General features: G+C 33.6%; 1 protein-coding gene across 1 annotated transcript in view; it reads right to left on the bottom strand.

The window, feature by feature from the left end:
• LOC129235292 (aquaporin-9-like) overlaps positions 1-19,391 on the bottom strand; it is a 30,800-nt gene extending 11,409 nt beyond the window's left edge. Inside the window, exons 1-3 of the mRNA XM_054869018.1 lie at positions 19,240-19,391; positions 4,299-4,425; positions 571-708 (exon numbers count right to left, since the gene is read on the bottom strand). Of these exons, the coding sequence (XP_054724993.1) occupies positions 571-708; positions 4,299-4,425; positions 19,240-19,329 (355 nt within the window). The 5' untranslated portion in view covers positions 19,330-19,391. The remainder of the gene's footprint in view (positions 1-570; positions 709-4,298; positions 4,426-19,239) is intronic.
• Between the last annotated feature and the right edge of the window lie 777 nt (positions 19,392-20,168).

Here is a 20,168-nt window from a genome sequence, read left to right as displayed (position 1 = left end):
GCTTATCTGACACGATTTTGATAAGGCATTAAAGATGCATAGTAGGTTACTTTAGATCGCTCAACGGATCCGGAAAGTGCGGTGAAATTAAACGATGGCGGATGAATCAGAATGCATTCTATCCATTCTACTCGAAGTGGTTGCTCAAAAAGGGGGGGGGGGGAGCAGTTTAAGCAGAATTTCAATTCGTAAATTCAGAGATGTAGTAAAACTAAACGCACGACTCCGTACTGTGAGATTCTGGCCATTTATGAACGCGGGACAATTGACGAATTTTAAATTAAGCGGGCAAACGTTGCTTGCCAGTTCACGGAGTCCTTTGGGATTCTTTGAACCCCCAACTAAAGAACTACACCGCAAGCAACTTACAAACATGTACTTGAAAACATGTGATTAGTAATAGGATATCAGAAGAACAATCGATTAACAACATTTTGGCACATGCAAATCCATTGCATACATTTTGTTGCGGAACTGTTAGCGTTAGTAATTTATATGAGTACATCCATTTTCTGCTATTATAATGCCAAACAATCTTTCACGTACACAAAAAAGGTTAAAAAGTCGTACCGTAGTATGTTATAAAAACGGCGACAGAAGCCACAAATCCTGCCAAATGTTGACCCGCCAGATACCAAGGTACCTTACTCCAAGGCATTTTCCCCACAGCAGCAAAAGCCACGGTCACCGCAGGGTTAATATGCCCACCTGTAACAAAAAGTATTTATTTATGGATTTCTATTGTATATAAATATCTTTACTTGTTTTTTAAGATTGCATTATCATTAAATAAGTAAAGGGAAAACCAAAGTAAATAAGCACTAATTCTCAAGGAAATACAGCATAATAGCTATTTCAAGGCTCCTTTGATCCTTTTTCAACTCTTTAAGATTATCATTATAATTTAGCCGTTATTTGAAACTTTTTCAAGTATGTTCAAATTTTGTAGTTAGCACTAAATGGGGGGGGGGCGACTGCTTCCTCACTTTCAAAAGCAAAAGATCCTTGCCCCTCCGCTTTTCTAAGTTCAAAATTATCGATCAATCAAAAATTGCTAGTTTTGATGAACTCACGTGCTTAAACAAAGAAGAATTGACTTGATTATTGTGTTTATATTTTTCTCAGGTTTTATTTTCATATAAATTTTTCGAACATAGTTTTACTCTAGTCGTCTGGGAGATATAATTTCATCAATAATTACTTTAAAATCCAATAATTTAGCCCACTCCACCTCCCAAAAATTCAACTTTAAGGGCACCGCCACTGAAACTCGCCACCACGAATCCTCCCGCATCTCTTCTGACCCCAAACGTTTTTGGTGCACTACACACCTATGCAAATTCTAATCTTTGATCAATGGCCTAAGATTCTAATGAGAGGATCTTTAAGAGTTCTTCCCCCACCCCTCAAGACTGTATCATAAGGTAAGAATAAACTTAAGGAGACAAACGTAGAGCTGTAAACTGTAACCGATCCTCCATATTAAAGTTTGCAAAACATTGTGCGGGCCGTGGTAGTCCGATCGGTAGAGTGTCGGATTCGGGGCCGGAGGGTCCTGGGTTCGAACCTCGATGGTCGAAGACCCACCGTCGTCATTAAAGGGGACTGGGCGACGTTAAATATACTCGTGGTCTCAATGTCCTCCAAGTGAAACGATACCTCTGGGGGTTCTAGCACCAGGTAGCTATTGGATCCTGAACTAGTTCTAAATTCTCATTAACAGTTTGATCCGGTGATGGTGCTGCCATCCATCGGTATATAAAATAATGGAGGCAAGGCACTTAGTATGCAGTCCTCGACATAAATACAGTTCTAGTCAGTTGTGACTCTGAATAGGAATAGGAAAACATTTTGCGGTCGGTATCCTGTACTCGTCAACTTCCCCAGCTCTGTTTTGAGATTTTAAACTTAAAATAATCCTATTTCATTAACTTTTGGTGTAAAAAAAGACAATCAGCGTTGCCTATGGGTGTATAAATCAATGGACGATGAAAACACTGGAATTATTTTTCACAGGTAAGCTTAGTAATGTATGTATTACTTTCTGACTTGCAAGTTTGACTTACTCTTGAAAATTGGTTTTTCGCAAAACTTTTATTTTTTCATCATTTGTATGATTTTAGTCTTAAGATATTTAACTTGGGACTTTGGTTAACCAACTTTCGTCTGTATGAATAATAACAAATCGCATTCACATTTTCGAAGATTTTAGCCAAATTTGTTTGTTTTTCTTATAACGGAAGAATTTGCCAGCTGAATATTGATTACGTTATGAGATTTTGTTGATTTAAGATTTATATTTGAAAATTTGTGATGGCATTGATTTTTTTAAAATTATTAACACACATTTTTGATACGGATACATATGTAATGTATGCAAGTATTTTCTATGTAATGTATGCAAGTATATTCTGCCGTGGATTTTCTTTCTTTTTCTTTTTGCACTTTTTTATCTGTTGTTCGTTAGCGTTACTGTACAAGCTTGCATATTTGGTTTCTCTGAAAAAAAGCACAAAAAAATCTAATTCAAACATTTCCCTATTGTTAGTATTGAATCCAAAACACGTTTCTTAAAATGTCTCGAAAACTCATTTCTACAGATACTGTCGTTTACCTGCCTGCAGCAGTATCTTTACTAATAATAAAGCTGAATGTCTCTCTGTCCGGAGGATGTCTGGATGTCTGTAGGATATCTGTAGGATGTCTGTAGGATGTCTGTGACGCGCATAGCGCGTAAACCGTTCGGCCGATTTTCATGAAATTTGGCACGAAGTTAGTATGTAGCATGGGGGTGTGCACCTCGAAGCGATTTTTCGAAAATTCGATGTGGTTCTTTTTTTATTCCAATTTTAAGAAAAAAACTATCATAAATTACGAAATTATCATAACGTGGAACCGTAACATGGGCACAAGCCAATTGGCGAGATACGAAATTATCATAACGTGGAACTGTAACGTCGGTACAAGCCAATTGGCGAGAAAATTCACCATACATTATTTGTAAATATACAAGCGAACCAAAAGACCTTTAATTTTTCTATTACGGGCGAAGCCGTGCGGGTGCCACTAGTTGTAAATAAAATATTGGCACAGAAGTTACACATACTGATAGTTAATATACGCTAAAGAATTTGTTATTGCTTTTTGATGTTCCAATATAGGTTAAGGCCTTTTATCAGAAATTAACAATGTGTGATCTATCACATGTCATGATTAAATGTTAAAATTAATTTCAATAAAGTAATTTTTAGCAAAAGACAGCCGCTTTTACGTAACAAATCAGATGTGTATTAAATTTAATTCGTTAAAGTGGGTTTTGTTTCATCGTAAAGTTAACAAAAAGTGAATGTTTGGCGTACTTATAATTGCGTTCTTGCTTTTACTAAAAATTTATGTGAAAGTAAAATTAAAAGGAAAAAAAATTCCTCAAGTTCGATCCAGATTATCCGGAGATTTGGATAAACAAGGTTAAAAAGTTGTTTAATATTTTTTGAACATTATTCACTAGGCGTCATGCATTTGATCTACTACATTGTAAAACTTTCTGCATAGTATAAAAATTGAAACAACATTGCACAAAATAATTATTTAATTCCAGTCCAACTAATTATGTAACAGTTTCAATGTTCGATTTTTTTCGAAAAAGTTTTGCAGTAAAAGTAATTCAATAATGTTTAAAATTACTTACAAACCCTTTTCTAAGAGCTCTGAGATAAATGGCTCATCCTATTCCACCCCACCCCCATTCACTAGTTGAATTAAGTAATTTAGCTAATTCATTACTAATCGTCAGGGGCTTGCACAGGGAGGGGGGTTGGGGGAGGAGGAGAAGGGTTTTGCTGGTGCGGTCCCGAGCCTGAAGGTTGCCGAGATTTTTAAAATGACTGGTGAAAGGTGATATGTATGTAGGGATGTAGGGGCGTAAGGTTTAGCAATATGAATGGGGCCCGTAAAAGTCATTTGTGACGGGCCCCAAAATTTCTGTGCACGCCCCTGCTAATCACTAATTAAGCTACAATGAAACAACTGGATTAAAGAAGTATCCACTGGGCAAATCTTTTGTCAATATTGAACCGTCATCAGACCTCTTTCGTCTGATTTTTCTGAACACCAGAATGTTCAACAATATGTAAACATCAAAGCGTCTCTCTTTAGAAGAAAAACACGTAACACAGAATTTGAATTCGATGAGAGTTCGTCAAGTGATAAAAACCAGTTTCATGTTGGTAGCTAAAAGAGCAGCCCTAAACTTTCTGTGCAGTATGCCAGGTACACATACTCGATATTTTCTTTCTTACCTGATATGTTTCCAGACGCTGTGATACCTAATATAACACCGACACCCCAAGCCCACGTGACACCAAACACATCTGGGACTCCTTTACCCTCTAAAATGGTTCCAGCGAAAGCCAAATCTCCGTAGAGCTGTAAAAGAACCCGAAAAATCAAATAAATAACTTCAATACTAACAAACAGCTACAAAGTAAATGAAAATTTTAAAAAAATCTTATGTGGGCACCACATGACTTCCTTATACCCCTTTAAATGATCAATGTTTTTAATAGTTAAAAAAATGAGTGCGCGTCCAGTGAAACTTCTTTAAATCTCAACCCTCGTAAACCGAATATCCAGCAATCCGTCCAGTAATCCGAACATCGCCAAGATGGAATACACTTGTAAAGTAGATCCTCGTTTTACGCAGGGGTTACGTTCTGCGAAAGTGGCGTGTAAGTTAGATTTAATAGTAGCGTTAAAATGGCGGTAATGTACCATAGATAAAGAAAATACTTTATTTTAGTGATAGACCAATATATAAGTTTAATGTATACTTATTTCGATACATATGCACAACGAAAACATTTGTATAAAACATTCGATACATGCACAATATAAAGAAAACAAGAATTAATTAGTGTTAATGCAGGGTGATCCGTTTTAACCTGCAAGACCTCTATTTTCGCAACCGGTAGTCCTAGATGTATACTTCCAATTGCAAAAATGTTCAAAATCAGATGCACAGTTAAGAAATTGAACGTTTGAGGCAAAAGTAAAAAGGAGTCAAAAAATACGAAATTCAACTTTTTATACGGGCCCTAGGTCCCCTAACTAATTGAAAACTATCACCAACACATAAAACTTGACATTTGTGCGACTAAAACTGAAGGAGATATTCCATTCTTAAGTTTTAAGGGACCATACGGAAGATGTGATTGGAACTTATCGCCCTTTCAGAAGAATGACAGGTCGTCAAAGTGAGAAAAACAAGGTATTTATGTTTTTCATTGCTATTTAAAAATAAATGCAAATGTTATGCCGTGATACGCAAAAACACACTACAAAACCTCGAACAATTTGAAACACCACACTCTATACACACATATAATTTTATATAATTTTAAACATCTGTTAACCGCTATATTTTCCCCCAAAAGGTGTTATTGGCGACGAGTGAAAAGTGGTCTAAGTCACAAAACGCTGCGTTCCATATCTCAGTGAATATCGGTCGTACTAATTTTAACTTTTTGTGTTGGAGTTATTTTTCAATCAAAATTATTTCCCTAAATATAAGTTAGGGGACCTGGGGCCCGTACAAAAAAGTTAAATTTTGTATTTTTTGACTTATTTTTATTTTCACCTTAAACTTTCAGTATCTTAACTCTGCAGCTGATTTTGAACATTTTTGCAATTGGTATACATCTGGACTAACAGTTGCGAAAATAAAGGTCTTGCTGGTTAAAACGGAACATCCTGCATAAAAAAGCTAATTATGATAGTCTTTTGGCAGTTATTAATTATCTTTCTCCGCAGTTCTTAGTGTGGCATTAACGCATCCATGATCACTGGCGTCTCTTCCATAACGGGATATTCCTTCACTAAAAAGTCAGAAAGATCTTTTGCCATTGTCAAAGACTGGCTCAATATTTCCAATGTAAGAGATGATACTTGTGTGTCATCGATCTCGGTATTCTCATTGGTTTCATCCTTCTTTGTCATTTCTAAAAACGCTTCCTCCAGTGAGCTCTGAATTATGTGTGTTCAGTAACGAGGGTCTACTGTACTGTAAATAAAGTTAATTTAACTACTCAGCGAGAGCGGAAGCAACCCGTTCGAGAATTCAGAAGAAAAATGAGACCCTTCAGTAATTTTTGAAACTTTGGCTAATTATCACAGTATGTACAGTCGTTCAGTACTGTACTGCATTGTATGTTTATTGGTATAATTTGTTACGACTGGAATACTGTCTATATTCTATTTTTATTATTATATTTCGTGAACGACAGTTTACATTTCAAAGCTTTTTTCTTTTTTCTGTTGCACTTAACATTTTTTCTTTTCACGTCCAAGTTGTTGGTTTGTATAGGATATGTGAAAAGCATAATATGTACCGTAATACAAACGATTTGATAGCCCAAACTCTCTCTCTCCCCCCCCCCCCCTGCCTCCGTCTTCGGACTCAATTAATTCGGATTCAGAAAGTTCTACTATGCCCATGTACGGGGGCGTCGGACATTAGTGCTTCTTAAATACATGCATTATTTTAATTAATTCTCTGGTTTTTTTTTTTTTTTTAGAAATTCTTAAACAACTTTCTACATTTATTCAGCATTATGATTCATTGCGCTTCCTAGGATCATTAAAATACAGCTCATTAGATCGCTGATATTTTTCTAAATTTTTAAGACTCTCAACAGGAATTTTTTTTGAGTTGCTACTTCTACTTGGGTTATGAAGGTGGTGCATGGGTGCATGAATTGTGCGATCCTTCGCACAAGCGCAGTGAAAAATTAGTTGATTTAAATGTTCATTTTTCCTCAAAATTTTAGTGTTTTTATTTCAAATTTTAGTGTTATATTTAGTTTTGTCTAATAACACGGAAAACTCTGCGTGCTATGAATCAAAAACATGCGAACAAAATTTATATTTGTGAAGAAATGCTTATATCTTTGTAGAAAATATTTTTTTTTTCTGAAATTTGCCAGCTTATTCTCAGCTAATAACGATGAACGTTGATCAAGAAACAATTTTGTTTTCCTCAATTTTTTGCTGGTGCTTTAAATGCATGGGTTATTTCATTTTTATTGGAAAATAACACCTGAATCACGCATCTTATGTGACAAAAGTTAGAGTAATTGATCTTTTATTTGTCGAAAAATTCTTTAAAATGTGAATTTTTAAGGATTTACATGGAAGCTATGTAGTGTATACATCAAATTTTTTTTCCATTAAATACAAATGTCAACTTTTGCTCTTCTTAATGCCCTTAAAGCAGTATCCTCAACCCCTATTCAAATAATCTATTACTTATAAGAAAAATCAATATATTATTTACGAATGAAATCATATTTTATTGATGATATAAGGGTTTCAAGAAATGCGTTTGATAAAACCCTCCCCGAAACTCAAGTTTAATTAATGACAGTGGCACATTATTCTGCGTACTAGTAACTCGAGAACTTTCTGAACTTAATGTGGTGATTAAATAACTAAAACTCATCAATTCTGAATTAAATTTGAAACTACTAACTTATTTAATTTTTTTACATCAAAATGCATATACACGTTGATCCGAAGAAAAAAATGGAAATGTTAATAACTAAAAATTCTAAATTTATTAAGTGTCAATATTACTTTATTTGTGAATAATCACTTGATTTGAAAGTTTGTAGACTACAGACAGAAAATTTCGATAGATCAAAAATTGTATTCACGTTGGAATTTCTTTTATTTTCTTTTTTTTTTAAGAACTAGTCTTCAAGGCTTTTTTTTTTTTTTTTTTTATCTGCCTGGGTGATTGGCACCTAGAATTTGTCGGACCCTGAAAATGACCCGCTTGCAAAAAACCAGCGGAATACTGCTCTGATTTTTCCTCCTGATTAGACTTATAGGAAGTATCAACTAATCTGTTTCATCGATTAACTCTTATCGAAAGTTAAGTAACCGCTCAAATAAGAAGTTTTCATCACGGAAAATTGAATTCTCACGATAGAGTTTGATATCTGGTCACAATATTTAGACGGGAAGTCCAAAGTTTATCTTCAATGGTGTTGTTTGGAAGTAAATGACAGGATTATGAATGGCTCTAATTTGAATGAATTTACTTCACTGAAACGAAATTCGAACAGTTAAACTTACACTGAAAAAAAAGTTTATTTTTAAAATTAATAAGTAAAAATTATTTTAAAATTTTATTACCGTTTGGTCCAAAACTCTTGTGTCCGAAAAAAAATGTCCGAAAGTTTACGAAACCATATTTTTGTAAAATTGTATTTTGTGAGCAAATATCAAAAAAAAAAAAAGGGGGGGGGGAAATCTATTAAAGTAATATTTATGAATTAAAAACTTTTAGTAAAAACGTAATATATTGAATTTGAACATTCAATAAATTGTGAACACATAAAACTTTTCCTGATGGTGGTTCTAATTAGTTAGATTCCGGGAAGATTTTTTCCCTTTATAAATAAGGGATACCGTAATTTAAATAGGCCAAATTCACATGCCATGACACATTTCATGATGAAAGAGGGGGGGGGGGGCTTGGTGCAGAAAATCTCTCACCGATCGAACCTTGTCTAGCAAATGTGTGGCTAATTTTTAATTTTCATAGAGCTGTATGTAATTTTTAAAGAACGCACTTATGGTTTACTTAAAATATGTCAGAAATCCAATAAAAATTTTAAAGCTATTGAATATTTTAATGCAAATTTATCAACAACTCTTTGTGCTATAGTGTGAGCATTTAAGAAACAGATTATTTCTTTACGCAGAAACAATTTATGAGGACAACATGTTTTTCATATTGAAAAGGGGTTCTTTATAATTTCGAAACGTATTAGCTTTACAATATTGTTTTCTCTTAATTTATGACTGCAGTAGAACTCTTATTATTCAAATCAGTTGGGTTGTTTCCGAAGTTTCAAAAGCATTTTTTTTTTCTGAAAGAGCATGCTTAAAAACATAGGATTTAACTATTTTTTGATTGACTCAGTTATTATTATTTTTTAAAAAATATTTTGATCGGTGTGCAGATTCAGTTTTATTTTTTAATCTTCTGCACTTGACATCACAAGGGATAAAATGCCTTTCACTGACGCCAATAGCTCAGAGCGCAATATTTTGGCATTAGATAAAGATAAAAATAGTATAGCACAATGGGGGACAGTAATAAATTCCATGTTTTGCAAAATTCTAATTTTGATTGCTGTTGTTAATACTATTTGATGGCAACCTTTTTTTTAACAATGCGTAAACATTCAATCCGCCAATGGAGTTGCGGGCCAAAATACATGACTTGTGACGTCATAAATCCCACGGTTTATTTCCAAAATCGGACATAAAAAGAAATGTTGGGAAAATAAACAATTTTTCTGGTTCCATGTTTTTTTCTTTTTGCTTATTACATCAATTTCAGTGACTCAAAGTAGTACTTTTTGACTGAAAAGAACACCCTTAGTGGGACCAGATCCCACTTGGATAATCCAAAATTCGGATAATTGAATTTTCTCCGAAAAAAGGGGTCTATTTTAATTATAGTATATGTGTTTAAATTGGAAGGAAAAACGATTTTAAAGAAAAAAAAAAACTTCTAATTAATTGAATGGAAAGCAATACTTTTACATGTTACGCGTACTTACTTATAAGTGCTGCACATTAGAATCCAAGAGACAGTGAGAGACTCGCCACCGCGATTATGTTCGCACTGCGGCTACACTAACTTCGCGGGGGGATGCATTCGACAATAGCAGGCGTTGACACAATCATTATTTCATCAACGCATGTCATCATCATGAGAATCCTTAAACGTTTGCGTCTTAATTTTATTTTCTGAAACGCCTAAAGCTATTCGGATAATCAGTGAATCGGATAGTCGGAGCACCAGATAATTGGAATTCTCCTGTACTTAGTTGTTACATGATAAATGGAAATAAACAGAAACCATAAGCATGATATTAATACCAAGTAATGTAAAACAAATTTACTAAAAGAACAAACACAGGTGGAGCTTACGGATGCAATGGCAACTACCCCCCTCAGTTCCAAAAGTAAAGGGACCTTGTCATCTCACTTTTCAGAGTTAAAAATTAAGGATCAATTGAAAAATTATTTTTGACAGCGTGGATTGATTTATTTCACGAAAATAAGAAATAATAATTCCAAATGAGAGAGCTTTTCTCGGATTGTTTCATAAGAATTGGATTCTGAACTGGAAGGGGAATCTACGGTGGCCGTCTGTATTGAGAAATAATAATTAATAATGAATAAAAAAATATTAAAAATTAATTAATAATTAGCAATAGTTAGTAATTAATAATTAATAATCAGTAATATTTAGTAATCAATAATTTTTAGTAATTAATATTTAGTAATTAATATTAGTTAATAGTTAATAATTAATATTAATTAATAATTAGCAATTGATAATAATTAATAAAGTAATTAATAATAATTACTAATTTAAAAACTTCGAAGAAAAATTCCCTGGTCAGTTTAGAAGGCTTTAAAAGGTGTAGATATATGTACTACAACTGTATGAACATGTGTAGACACTATTCAGCGCTCTTGTAAATTGAGATCTTTCTGAACTTATTATCTTGACTAATTAACTAAACTCTTCAAATCCGAAATTAAATTTTAAACTACTAGCTCATTTAATTTTCACATAGGTTTACATTCATGTCCCCATTGATAATCCTTCGGTCTGAAACAAAATTAAAAAATGTTAATCAGTGGCACACTCACAAGGGGAGAGTCCAGAGGGTCCGAACACCTCCCATTGATTGCCCTTGAGTTATTTTGATTGAATATTGCAATGCTATGTATGTAGTACGTAAAATAACTTCAAGGAAAGGTAACAACAATTTTAGATTTAATAAACAAAAAAAATTAATAAATAAATAAACTTTATTTGCTCCCTTTCTTCCCCTGCAACTGTATGGAAACACAAGTTATTCTATACTGATGATTATTCTTCACTGTTTTTATTTTAACCTATGAGAAAAGTAAATAAATTCAATCTTGTGCTTTCTGGTATTTTAATTAACATTTGTTTTTCATAAATTTATTTTATCAAGTAATGTTATTCAATATTTTTTTTAACATGTTTAATGTCCCCGCCAAAAAATCAAAAGAATATGTTTGGATGCTGGTTGGAATATGATATGAAAACAGTGGGACCTTCGATACTGGACTCTCCCCCCCCCCCTCTCCCTTTTTTTGACAAAGTCCTGTGAGCGCCACTGATGTTTATGATTAAAAATTTTAAAATTTATTAAGTGTCAATATTATTTTATTTTAAGTTTTTAAGACAGTGATAATTCTCTGGAGGAATTTTCTTTTTCTATCCATATTTCACATTTTTTAAGGGTCATGTAATTAGTAATGTTAAAACCCAATAATATAGTCCAATTTTACAAAAATAAAAGGGCAGCGCCCCTATACCCAACACCTCTTTTACACTCCTCCCCCTCCACCTCCTCCACCGCCTTTTCCTTTTCTTGGTGCTCTAGCCACCTATGAGTGTTAGAGATGAAAATTAAAACCAGATTCGAGTAGTAACAGTTAGTCAAATATTAAATCTTTGCTGATGCAAATGCAAGGAAAGTGCTATAAATATTCGTAGCTTGGTTACAATTTGAGGTATTAAAAATATCCAGAAAGTAGCGCGTTTATCACACAGGTTGGCTATTTTGGGCCACTTTCGAAGCGTTTTATCTGGCAACTCTGATGCGAGCAGGGAGAAGGAGCGCACAGAGCAAAATTCCTTAGCTCGATAAAAAAGAATCATATTTTTGGATTTTCATCTTCAGCATTTTTCAAATCCGGATATCAGTCTGGATGGAAGCTTGAAACCCGGACTGTCCGGATGCAATCCGGAAGTCTGGTTACCCTATTTGAAAATTTTCTGATTTAACAGACTGATTTACTTCGGACAAATTTTATGTAGAATTTGTCCATTGAAAAACCTTTTGTTTGAGGCAATTTTTTGCACAGTTCAAAATTATCTAATTAGTATGTATGGCCAAGATAGAGAATCTTTTTTCTGACAATCTAAAATTGTTAATATATATATATATATATATATATATATATATATATATATATATATATATATATATATATATATGTGTGTGTGTGTGTGTGTGTGTGTGTGTGTGTGTGTATATATATGCCGACGAGAGGCCATGTCAACAAAGTTGGAAACTGGGGGCCCGAACCTTTTCGGGACCCGGCTCGTAATTGGAGCAGTATAATTGTTGAAAGTTTTGTGTGGAGAAGGGGGCCTAGGGACCAAATTGACAAGGAACTCTCCTTGGCTCTCCGTTGCCCTGCTCAAAGTTATCCTAAATTGTAGAATAACTTTGAACCAGGCTAATCACTCATTTAAGATCGATTTAAAAATAATTATTTCTGAATTTTGGGTAAATATACAACACTTTAGGAGTTTGTCTTCCATTTTATATCCAAAAATACAATAAAAAGGCTAAAATATTATGGTGAAAGTTTGAAATATAGAAATTGTAACTATTGTCATTTTGTCGTTATTATTATTATTATTCATTTATTAATCATTTTTTTTCACTATATTTCATCATCATTAACTGCTACTTATTATCATTATCATGTCCACCGCTAATATCATTACTATTCATTATTATTCATTTATTGTTTATTTATTTTAATCACAGAAAAATACTGTTTGAATTACGTGCATGTGCATTGTTATTTATTCTCAAGAAGTACTAAAAGAACTAAGTGCACGAATATTTCTAATTTGTACTTTATAGAAACATTCGTTTCTAAGGTCACGTCGTAACTACATACGTTATTCCTCGCAATAATGGAAAACGTAATTTTTAAATAATTATATCTCATTTCATTTTTTTATTTCCATTTACAAAAAAGGAAGTATTGTATTCGAGAAAAATTTTTCACTCAAAACTCGACCTTAATTTCCATTTTGCTCACCCCCGAATGAATGATGAGTTTTTTTTCGACCCAACCACACGTACATAAAAACATAAGAACGTATAGAGGCCCGAAATATCCAATTTGATGATTCTCGAGTTAATTACAACGAGTTTTCTCGTGACGTTTGTATGTACGTATGTATGTGCATATGTACGTATGTGCGTATGTATGTCGCATAACTCAAGAACGATATGTCCTAGAAAGTTGAAATTTGTTACGTAGACTTCTAGTGAAGTCTAGTTGTGCACCTCTTTTTTAGGTTGCATTTGGGTGTTTCTAAAAGGGTCTTTTGCACCTTTTTGTGACGGAAATCATTGTTAATTTCGATACAAACTCAAGTGGTGTTATAATTTGGCGGACACTTGGCGATAAATCACCAGTCTTTTGGTCACCAAGTTTTGTCGCCAACTTGGCGACAAATTTGGCGATTTTTTTTAAAATCTGGTTGTAATTTGGCTATTGTTGATGATATTTAGAGAGTTGACAATTGAATCACATTAAACTTGCCATGGAGGGAAATAACATTAAATTGGTGAAAAATGAAGTCACATCAGCTCGTTTTCTTTCAGAAAGGTATAAGAGTATTTCTAAGTTGGCCATTGATTAGGACTCGACCGATGCATCGGCGCCGATGGTTCAACAATTTAGCCATCGGCATCGGCATCGGCGGCCGATGCTAACTTGCTTGAAACATCGGCCCATCGGCCTTAAAAAACATCGAAAAGCCGATGGAATTGGCCGATGTTTTTGAAAAAAAAAAAGGATCTTTGCTGTTTTACTTTTTAATACAAAGTAAATGGAGTTGTTGTTTTCATATAAAATTATTTACTTAAATTTCAGTATGAATTTCTATTTTTAGTCATCCCTAGAAGAGTTTTTAATACTATATTCAGGTACCAAACAAGTTAATTATTGCGTTGTTTCTTGCAGCAGGATGTACGTATATATCTGTCATAAGTCATAACTCAAAAATGATAATCTGTAGAAGGTTAAAGTTTCGTATGTGGGGTCTGCGAACGTTCCAGTTGTGCACTTCCCTTTTTTTCGATCGGGTGTTCTGAAAAGCCTGTTTACTCATTTTTTGTGGCTATTAATTACTTATTTCAATGCAAAACTAATATAGCGTCTTAGACTGACGATCATTTGGTGATATATTGCCGAATTGGAGACTATGGAAACAAATATGAGATGGCGAAACCGATTTTTGTGTCATTTTATTAGATTCCCGTTGAACCAACGGTAATTTTTAATTTTTCGATATTTGTAATATGAATCACAGTAATGCAGTCTTTTCTGTATCGCTTCGGCGGAGTTACAAGTTTGGGGCCCGTTGAAATACATTTTGGGGATCACAGAAGTTGTAAAACATTTATCATTCGCATTTTTGTAACTCCTTCGGTGGCCCTATGGTCAGGGCTGCGGAGTCGGAAGGAAAATGTCCGACTCCAACTCCTGGATTTTGAAATGCCTGACTCTGACTCCAACTCCGACTCCGACTCCGGATTTTTTTTTTTTTTTTTTAAATTGTATTTTTTTAATTCCCTCTCTTCCTTTAGGGAGGGGGTAAACCTTAAACAGAGATTGAAATATTAATTCCTTTTTATGAAAATTTCGCATTTTGTTTTTTATTGTAAACACAAGACGCATACAGCGTTGGAAATTTAATTTAAAAATCAAATTTTCCAATAGTTACGAGTTAAAAAATGAGATGACTTAAAAATCCCCTGTAAAAAATTTGAAAAGGATTATCTGTAATTGTAATCTGTAATTTGTCCCCCTTTAATGTTTAACAAATATATATTGATCAAATTGTGTGCTTTCAATTTTTGAAAGCTGTAACTTGAGAAGAAAAAAGCTTTTTTTCTAAATCCAAGTTCTTGAGAGGGGATGGTTTGCCCCGGGTGACACCCAGCTGGTAGATGACACCCAAAGTTAATTTCAGAGTTTTTAAAAAATATAAATATTTAAATTCTGAAAATTTTCGTGAATATATTTTAAATTATATATCATCAATAAAATTTCAACGAAAATAGAGCACATATACGTCACAAGCTAATTTTACACAAAATGCGGCGGTATACAAATTTGTACGAATAGCTTTTACTATACCTATAATTCTTCTTCGCTTAATTTTTAATTTGAATTTTATTGGCTCCTTTAGAATTAACCTTAATATGAAGATTTTAAGATTAACTGCAATTATTGAGTGTTGATATCAAGAAATCTTTTACACTTATTTTGTTCCATACTTTTTAGTGAGAACCAAGCTTATAGAAATAGTCTTAATAAAGAAAAAAACATTAGATTATTTCATCGATTCTTTTGGATTCGTGCTTTCGCGCCAGAACTTCTTTGAATTTGCCGATCACCCTTAAACGTTTCAACCTTGGCTACGGGAATCGACTTACTAATTTGTTACGTTTCTTTTATTATTTTATAACTGAGATCGAACAAAACACTATATTTCTATTTTTATTTGAAAGTGATTACTTGAAAATGTTAGACAACAAAACCGTTTGCTGACAGTTGCTATTAGTTAATTAAAAAAAGCTAGCAAACTGAGGGACTGCTACAGAAAGTTCGGTAAGCACTCAAACTAGCCGATTGCCATAATGGCACTTATTTTCTCATTAGTGTCTTTTTATACATGTAATCGAACCAATTGGTAGTCAGTTTTTAAAAAATGCTAGGAGAGTCAGTGAAAAGGAAAGAAAAAAAAAAAGCCCAGAGTCGGAGTTGGCATGCTTTCTAACGACTCCGACTCCGACTCCTTTACCCCAAAAATCAGTCCGACTCCGAGTCTTCGACTCCGACTCCACAGCCCTGCCTATGGTTATGGGGCTTCTCGCGCAATTGCAACATTTGCTATATTTTAAATCCGCCATTGCACGTCAAAACAAAAACGGGTGCAAGTTTTGAAAGGTTTTTCTGCTCAATGTTTATGATTATTTTGAACTCTATTTTTACGATTATTTTTTGAATTTCCGAGAACACTTGCGTGCCCCTCCTCCCACTCCCTCAATTTCTGAAATTAAACTCTAGTTGTACTTCTGAGTTGTTCAAAACTAACACCATTCATAAAATTGGAGTTTTTTTTTTTCTTTCAAACTTTATCTATTGTTGAGAAAGAATTTAGGGCATTAATGTAAGAAATTGATTAAAGACGTTTTGAATGGTGACATAATTCGAAAATAAAAGGGACTTTTGATTTTTTTTTTTTTTTCGGAAGTGCTGAAGTAGATTCAGAAACTCTTCCGAGGCGTTGGTGGTAGCTGTTCTGTACTAAAAAAATGAGGCAGAGGTTAGGGCCGAAGTGTGATTTACTCCAAAATCAGAGGGTGACCCCCCCTAACCCTACCTCGTCGTTTCAAGCATTTCTTAAATATTTAGCGATTATTTATTTTGGTCAAGAAATGTCATTTTTCGTATTTCTCATACTTGTTTCACCTATATTTCGTAAATTGCCATCTTTTTTGCATCATTAATAGCGATTGATTTTTTTTTCTGTTGTAAGTAACTATTTTTATGTATTTATATAAAATCAATGAATAAGTTATTTTCGTTTTTTATAGAAAAGTTTCAAGGATTTTCATTTATGCAATTTTTCAAATTTCAGAAAATTATTGTTAAATTAAAAAATTTAATTTAAACTTGTTTGTAAAGCTTCATACAAGATTAAACAATCAAATTGTTCAATACTATGTGTGCAAACATCAGATCAAGTAGTATATGTATTCAGTTATTAACTTGGTGTAAATATTGAGTTTGTTTATTTTGGCTGCGCTTTAAGAACCTTGCTATTTTCATGGCTATTTTTTTTTCAGCAAAATGTATGTCACTGTTATAACTTTTATGAAAAATGCAAACTTTTCTATTCATAAGTTTTAAATAAGTATAAAAAATATTCCTATTTTGATTTAATATTGTAATTTATCTGTTACCTTTTTTGTTTAATTTGATGACTAAAAAATGTCTACGTGCAATCTTTCCACTTTAATTGCGTAATTTGTTGACGGTTTCATAGTTTTATTCTTTTTTTTTTTTTTTGAATGATTAAACAACGTAATTTAATTTTTTTAAACTATGTTTAGTGTACCTAAATCGATACATTATTACAACATTACTGAAATCTTAGTTATATGCTCAATTTAAAAAAAAAACAAACAAATCAATTGGTTATTAAACAATCTCTTTGTTTTTCTTCCTTCCTTTTTTGACTATTGTTCTTTCTCTTTCATCATACAGCAGTCAAAAAAGGAGAAGCATAACTACACCCTATACAGATTGTACGTAGTACGATGCAAAAGTTCGGGGACAAGCTGTATAAAATCTTACCCAGAATAGTTCACATTACCGAAGCACATCCACCTTCAAAAGGTCGCCTTGAGGGACTATGTACTTCTGCCAGTGTTCATAATATAACTTTTGGAAACACTCCTGGAAGCCATTTATCGCTACCTTCTATGATGCAGCTTCATCTTCTCCTGACGGAAGAAAGTGGCGTCTATGCAAATGTTTTTTTGCTGGGAACAGGTAAAAGTCACGCGGAGCTAAGTCCAACGAAACGTTATGTTATTTGTTTGTCATATCAGAGTATTGACCAATCGAACCGTGCATCCTCAACATGAAAGTCGCCTTCTTCCCCACGATGAAGTTAAGCAGCAGCGCAAGAGGCTTTACAGGAATTTGCGAAAAATGTCTTCCAGGAGTGCTTCTAAAAGCTATACGAACGTTGGCAGAAGTGCATAATCGTTCAAGGTGACTATTTTGTAGATAGATATATGTTTCGGTAATGTGAACAATTCAGGGCAAGGTTTTATACAACTTGACCTCGAACTTTTAGATACGTACGTATGAGTTTTCAATTTACTATTTCATAACGTTTTTGAGTGACGCAAGTTTACGCGCATGAAGACATCACAAGAGAATTTGCGATAATTAATTGAGGAGGCGTTCAAAATGGATATTTGGTTATCTATATGTTCTTAGGTACATATGTATGTGCAGATGTGCCGAAAAAACTTGTGAAGTATAAATTTGGTGATAGTAAAATAGAAATTTAGGTCGAAATCTGATTTTTTTTTTTGTGATTACAATTCTTTATTCGTAGAAAGGAAGTAAAGTGAAATGAATCAATGATCCTTTAAATCCCTGACAATCTTATCAATTTATTTCTGTTTGATCTTTTTTTTTTTTTTTTTTTGCCATCGGCCAACGGCATCGGCCATAGGCCATCGGCAAACGGCCATTTGGAGGAAAACAATCGGCCATCGGCCCATCGGCCAAAAATGCCATCGGTCGAGCCCTACCATTGATTTTGTTTCAGTGTAATGTTTCATAACTAAAATTTTCAATATAAATTCCTCAAATCTCAATTGCTCAGGATGAATTTCTTGTTCTACTGTAAAAGCACTTATTTTCGCGAAAATGAAAATATCACTGATTTTGCAAGCTGAAAATTTCGTGAATTTTATATTAACAGAACTGAAAGTTGAAGAAAACTAACATTTTGTGAGGCTTAAATTTTATCAATTGCGACGAGCTCACGAAATTGCGTGATTTTGCAGTGTTTAATTAAAAGAGAGTTCCTAAAAACTAAGAAGTTCGTTGCAATTCAGAAACTAAATTGCACAAATTTTACTGCACACTTTTGCCTTAAACTGCAGTGGATAACCCTTTATCCCCCCCCCCCCCACTTTTTTTAATAAAAATCAGAACTGGGGAAATTCTTAGTCGCTAGTGGCCGGTAGTAACAATTTCATTAGTCGCCAGTGCTGAAATTATCATGTCACTAATGTCACAATTACGAGGGCCCCCCTCGAAGAGGATATAAAAATGCATACGATAAATGGTTTTACATAGTTCTGTGACAAACATAGGGGCTCCCAATTTTTGTGAATCCGCCACTGTTAAAAGCTACTTTTTTAAAGTCAAGTTGCTAAATGATATAGTATTTTTCTTAATGCATGAAGTTAATAATCTTCAATGAATTAGCTAAGGAAAGTAATAAATTTTGAATAAATTGATTCATAAAAAGCTGACTTATTGTTTTGATGTAAAAGATTTTAATATCAATGTCTTTTGTACACTTTAAGGTCATTAATTTGTTTTTTGAGGTAACGACTGAGTGACGCCTGATTTTTTACCGGCATTTTTTTTAGTCGTCCTATGGTCGATGCCAACCGTTAACCCCTTTATTTTTTCACTTTTATTTATTTATTTATTTTAGAAATATAAGTTGAAAAAGGAAAAAAGAATCTCGTTTCGACTTACAATAAGAATGAGAGTCCCGAAAAATTCCGACAAAAATTCCCGGACTTCAGGCTTTCGGATTCGGCATTTTTCTATCCACTGGTAGCCCATGGTGCTGCCTGATGTGTTCGGATATCACGGCGGGAGTGTGTCCTCGGCGGTCGGGATGAAACTTTCGAATGTTGAGGAGGAGGTGGTCACGTGAGGATCTCGAATTCAATCGTCAAGCGAGAGAGAGAGAGAGAGAGGTCAGAAGATAGTCTGGCAGGGGGATGATTAGAAAACGGTTTGATGAAAGTTGGTCATGATAGCGGCTTAAAGCTAAATTTTCCGTAAAACAATGTTTTATATCTCAGTAGACATATTTTCTTTTTTTTGGCGGGGGGGGGGGGAGAAAGGTATTAGCATGGTTCAGGATTGTAAAACCGTCTAAAACTGAAAAAAAAAAAAAATCTATTCTCTCTATTTGTGTGTTCTGATTTTCATTACATGATCATTTAATGAAAGCGGTGGGAGAGAATCTATTATTTAAAATAAAAAACAACTTTTTATAGTTTAAGAGCAGCTTAGTAGTTAAGGTCGCAGTGTAACTTTAACATCAAACGCTCAAAATAAGTTGTTATATTTATGTTGTTGTTTTAAGAGAAGGATAAAGCTGGTTGTGTGATGAAAATTATAATTGAAAACAGGGTCAAGAGTACCGCAGTGTAAAAGGTTGAGAATTGCTGGCGTACAGAGATTTGTTTATAGAACTCATATAGAGCTAAGCTCATGTTAACTTTATGTTGAACTACTACTGCATATGTAAGCAATGTAAGAACACATAAGTAATGAAACAAAAAGCAATTTTATTTCGTACATTTTAGGTCTTTCGGGTCACCACACCTCATTGGTTTGGAAAACAAAGTCCATGTTTACAAACCTGTAAAAAAGAAAATAGATAAATAAAA

Source organism: Uloborus diversus, chromosome 2 (genome assembly GCF_026930045.1).
Source record: "Uloborus diversus isolate 005 chromosome 2, Udiv.v.3.1, whole genome shotgun sequence".
Classification (NCBI taxonomy): domain Eukaryota; kingdom Metazoa; phylum Arthropoda; class Arachnida; order Araneae; family Uloboridae; genus Uloborus; species Uloborus diversus.
This window is presented reverse-complemented; position numbering and strand designations above follow the sequence as displayed.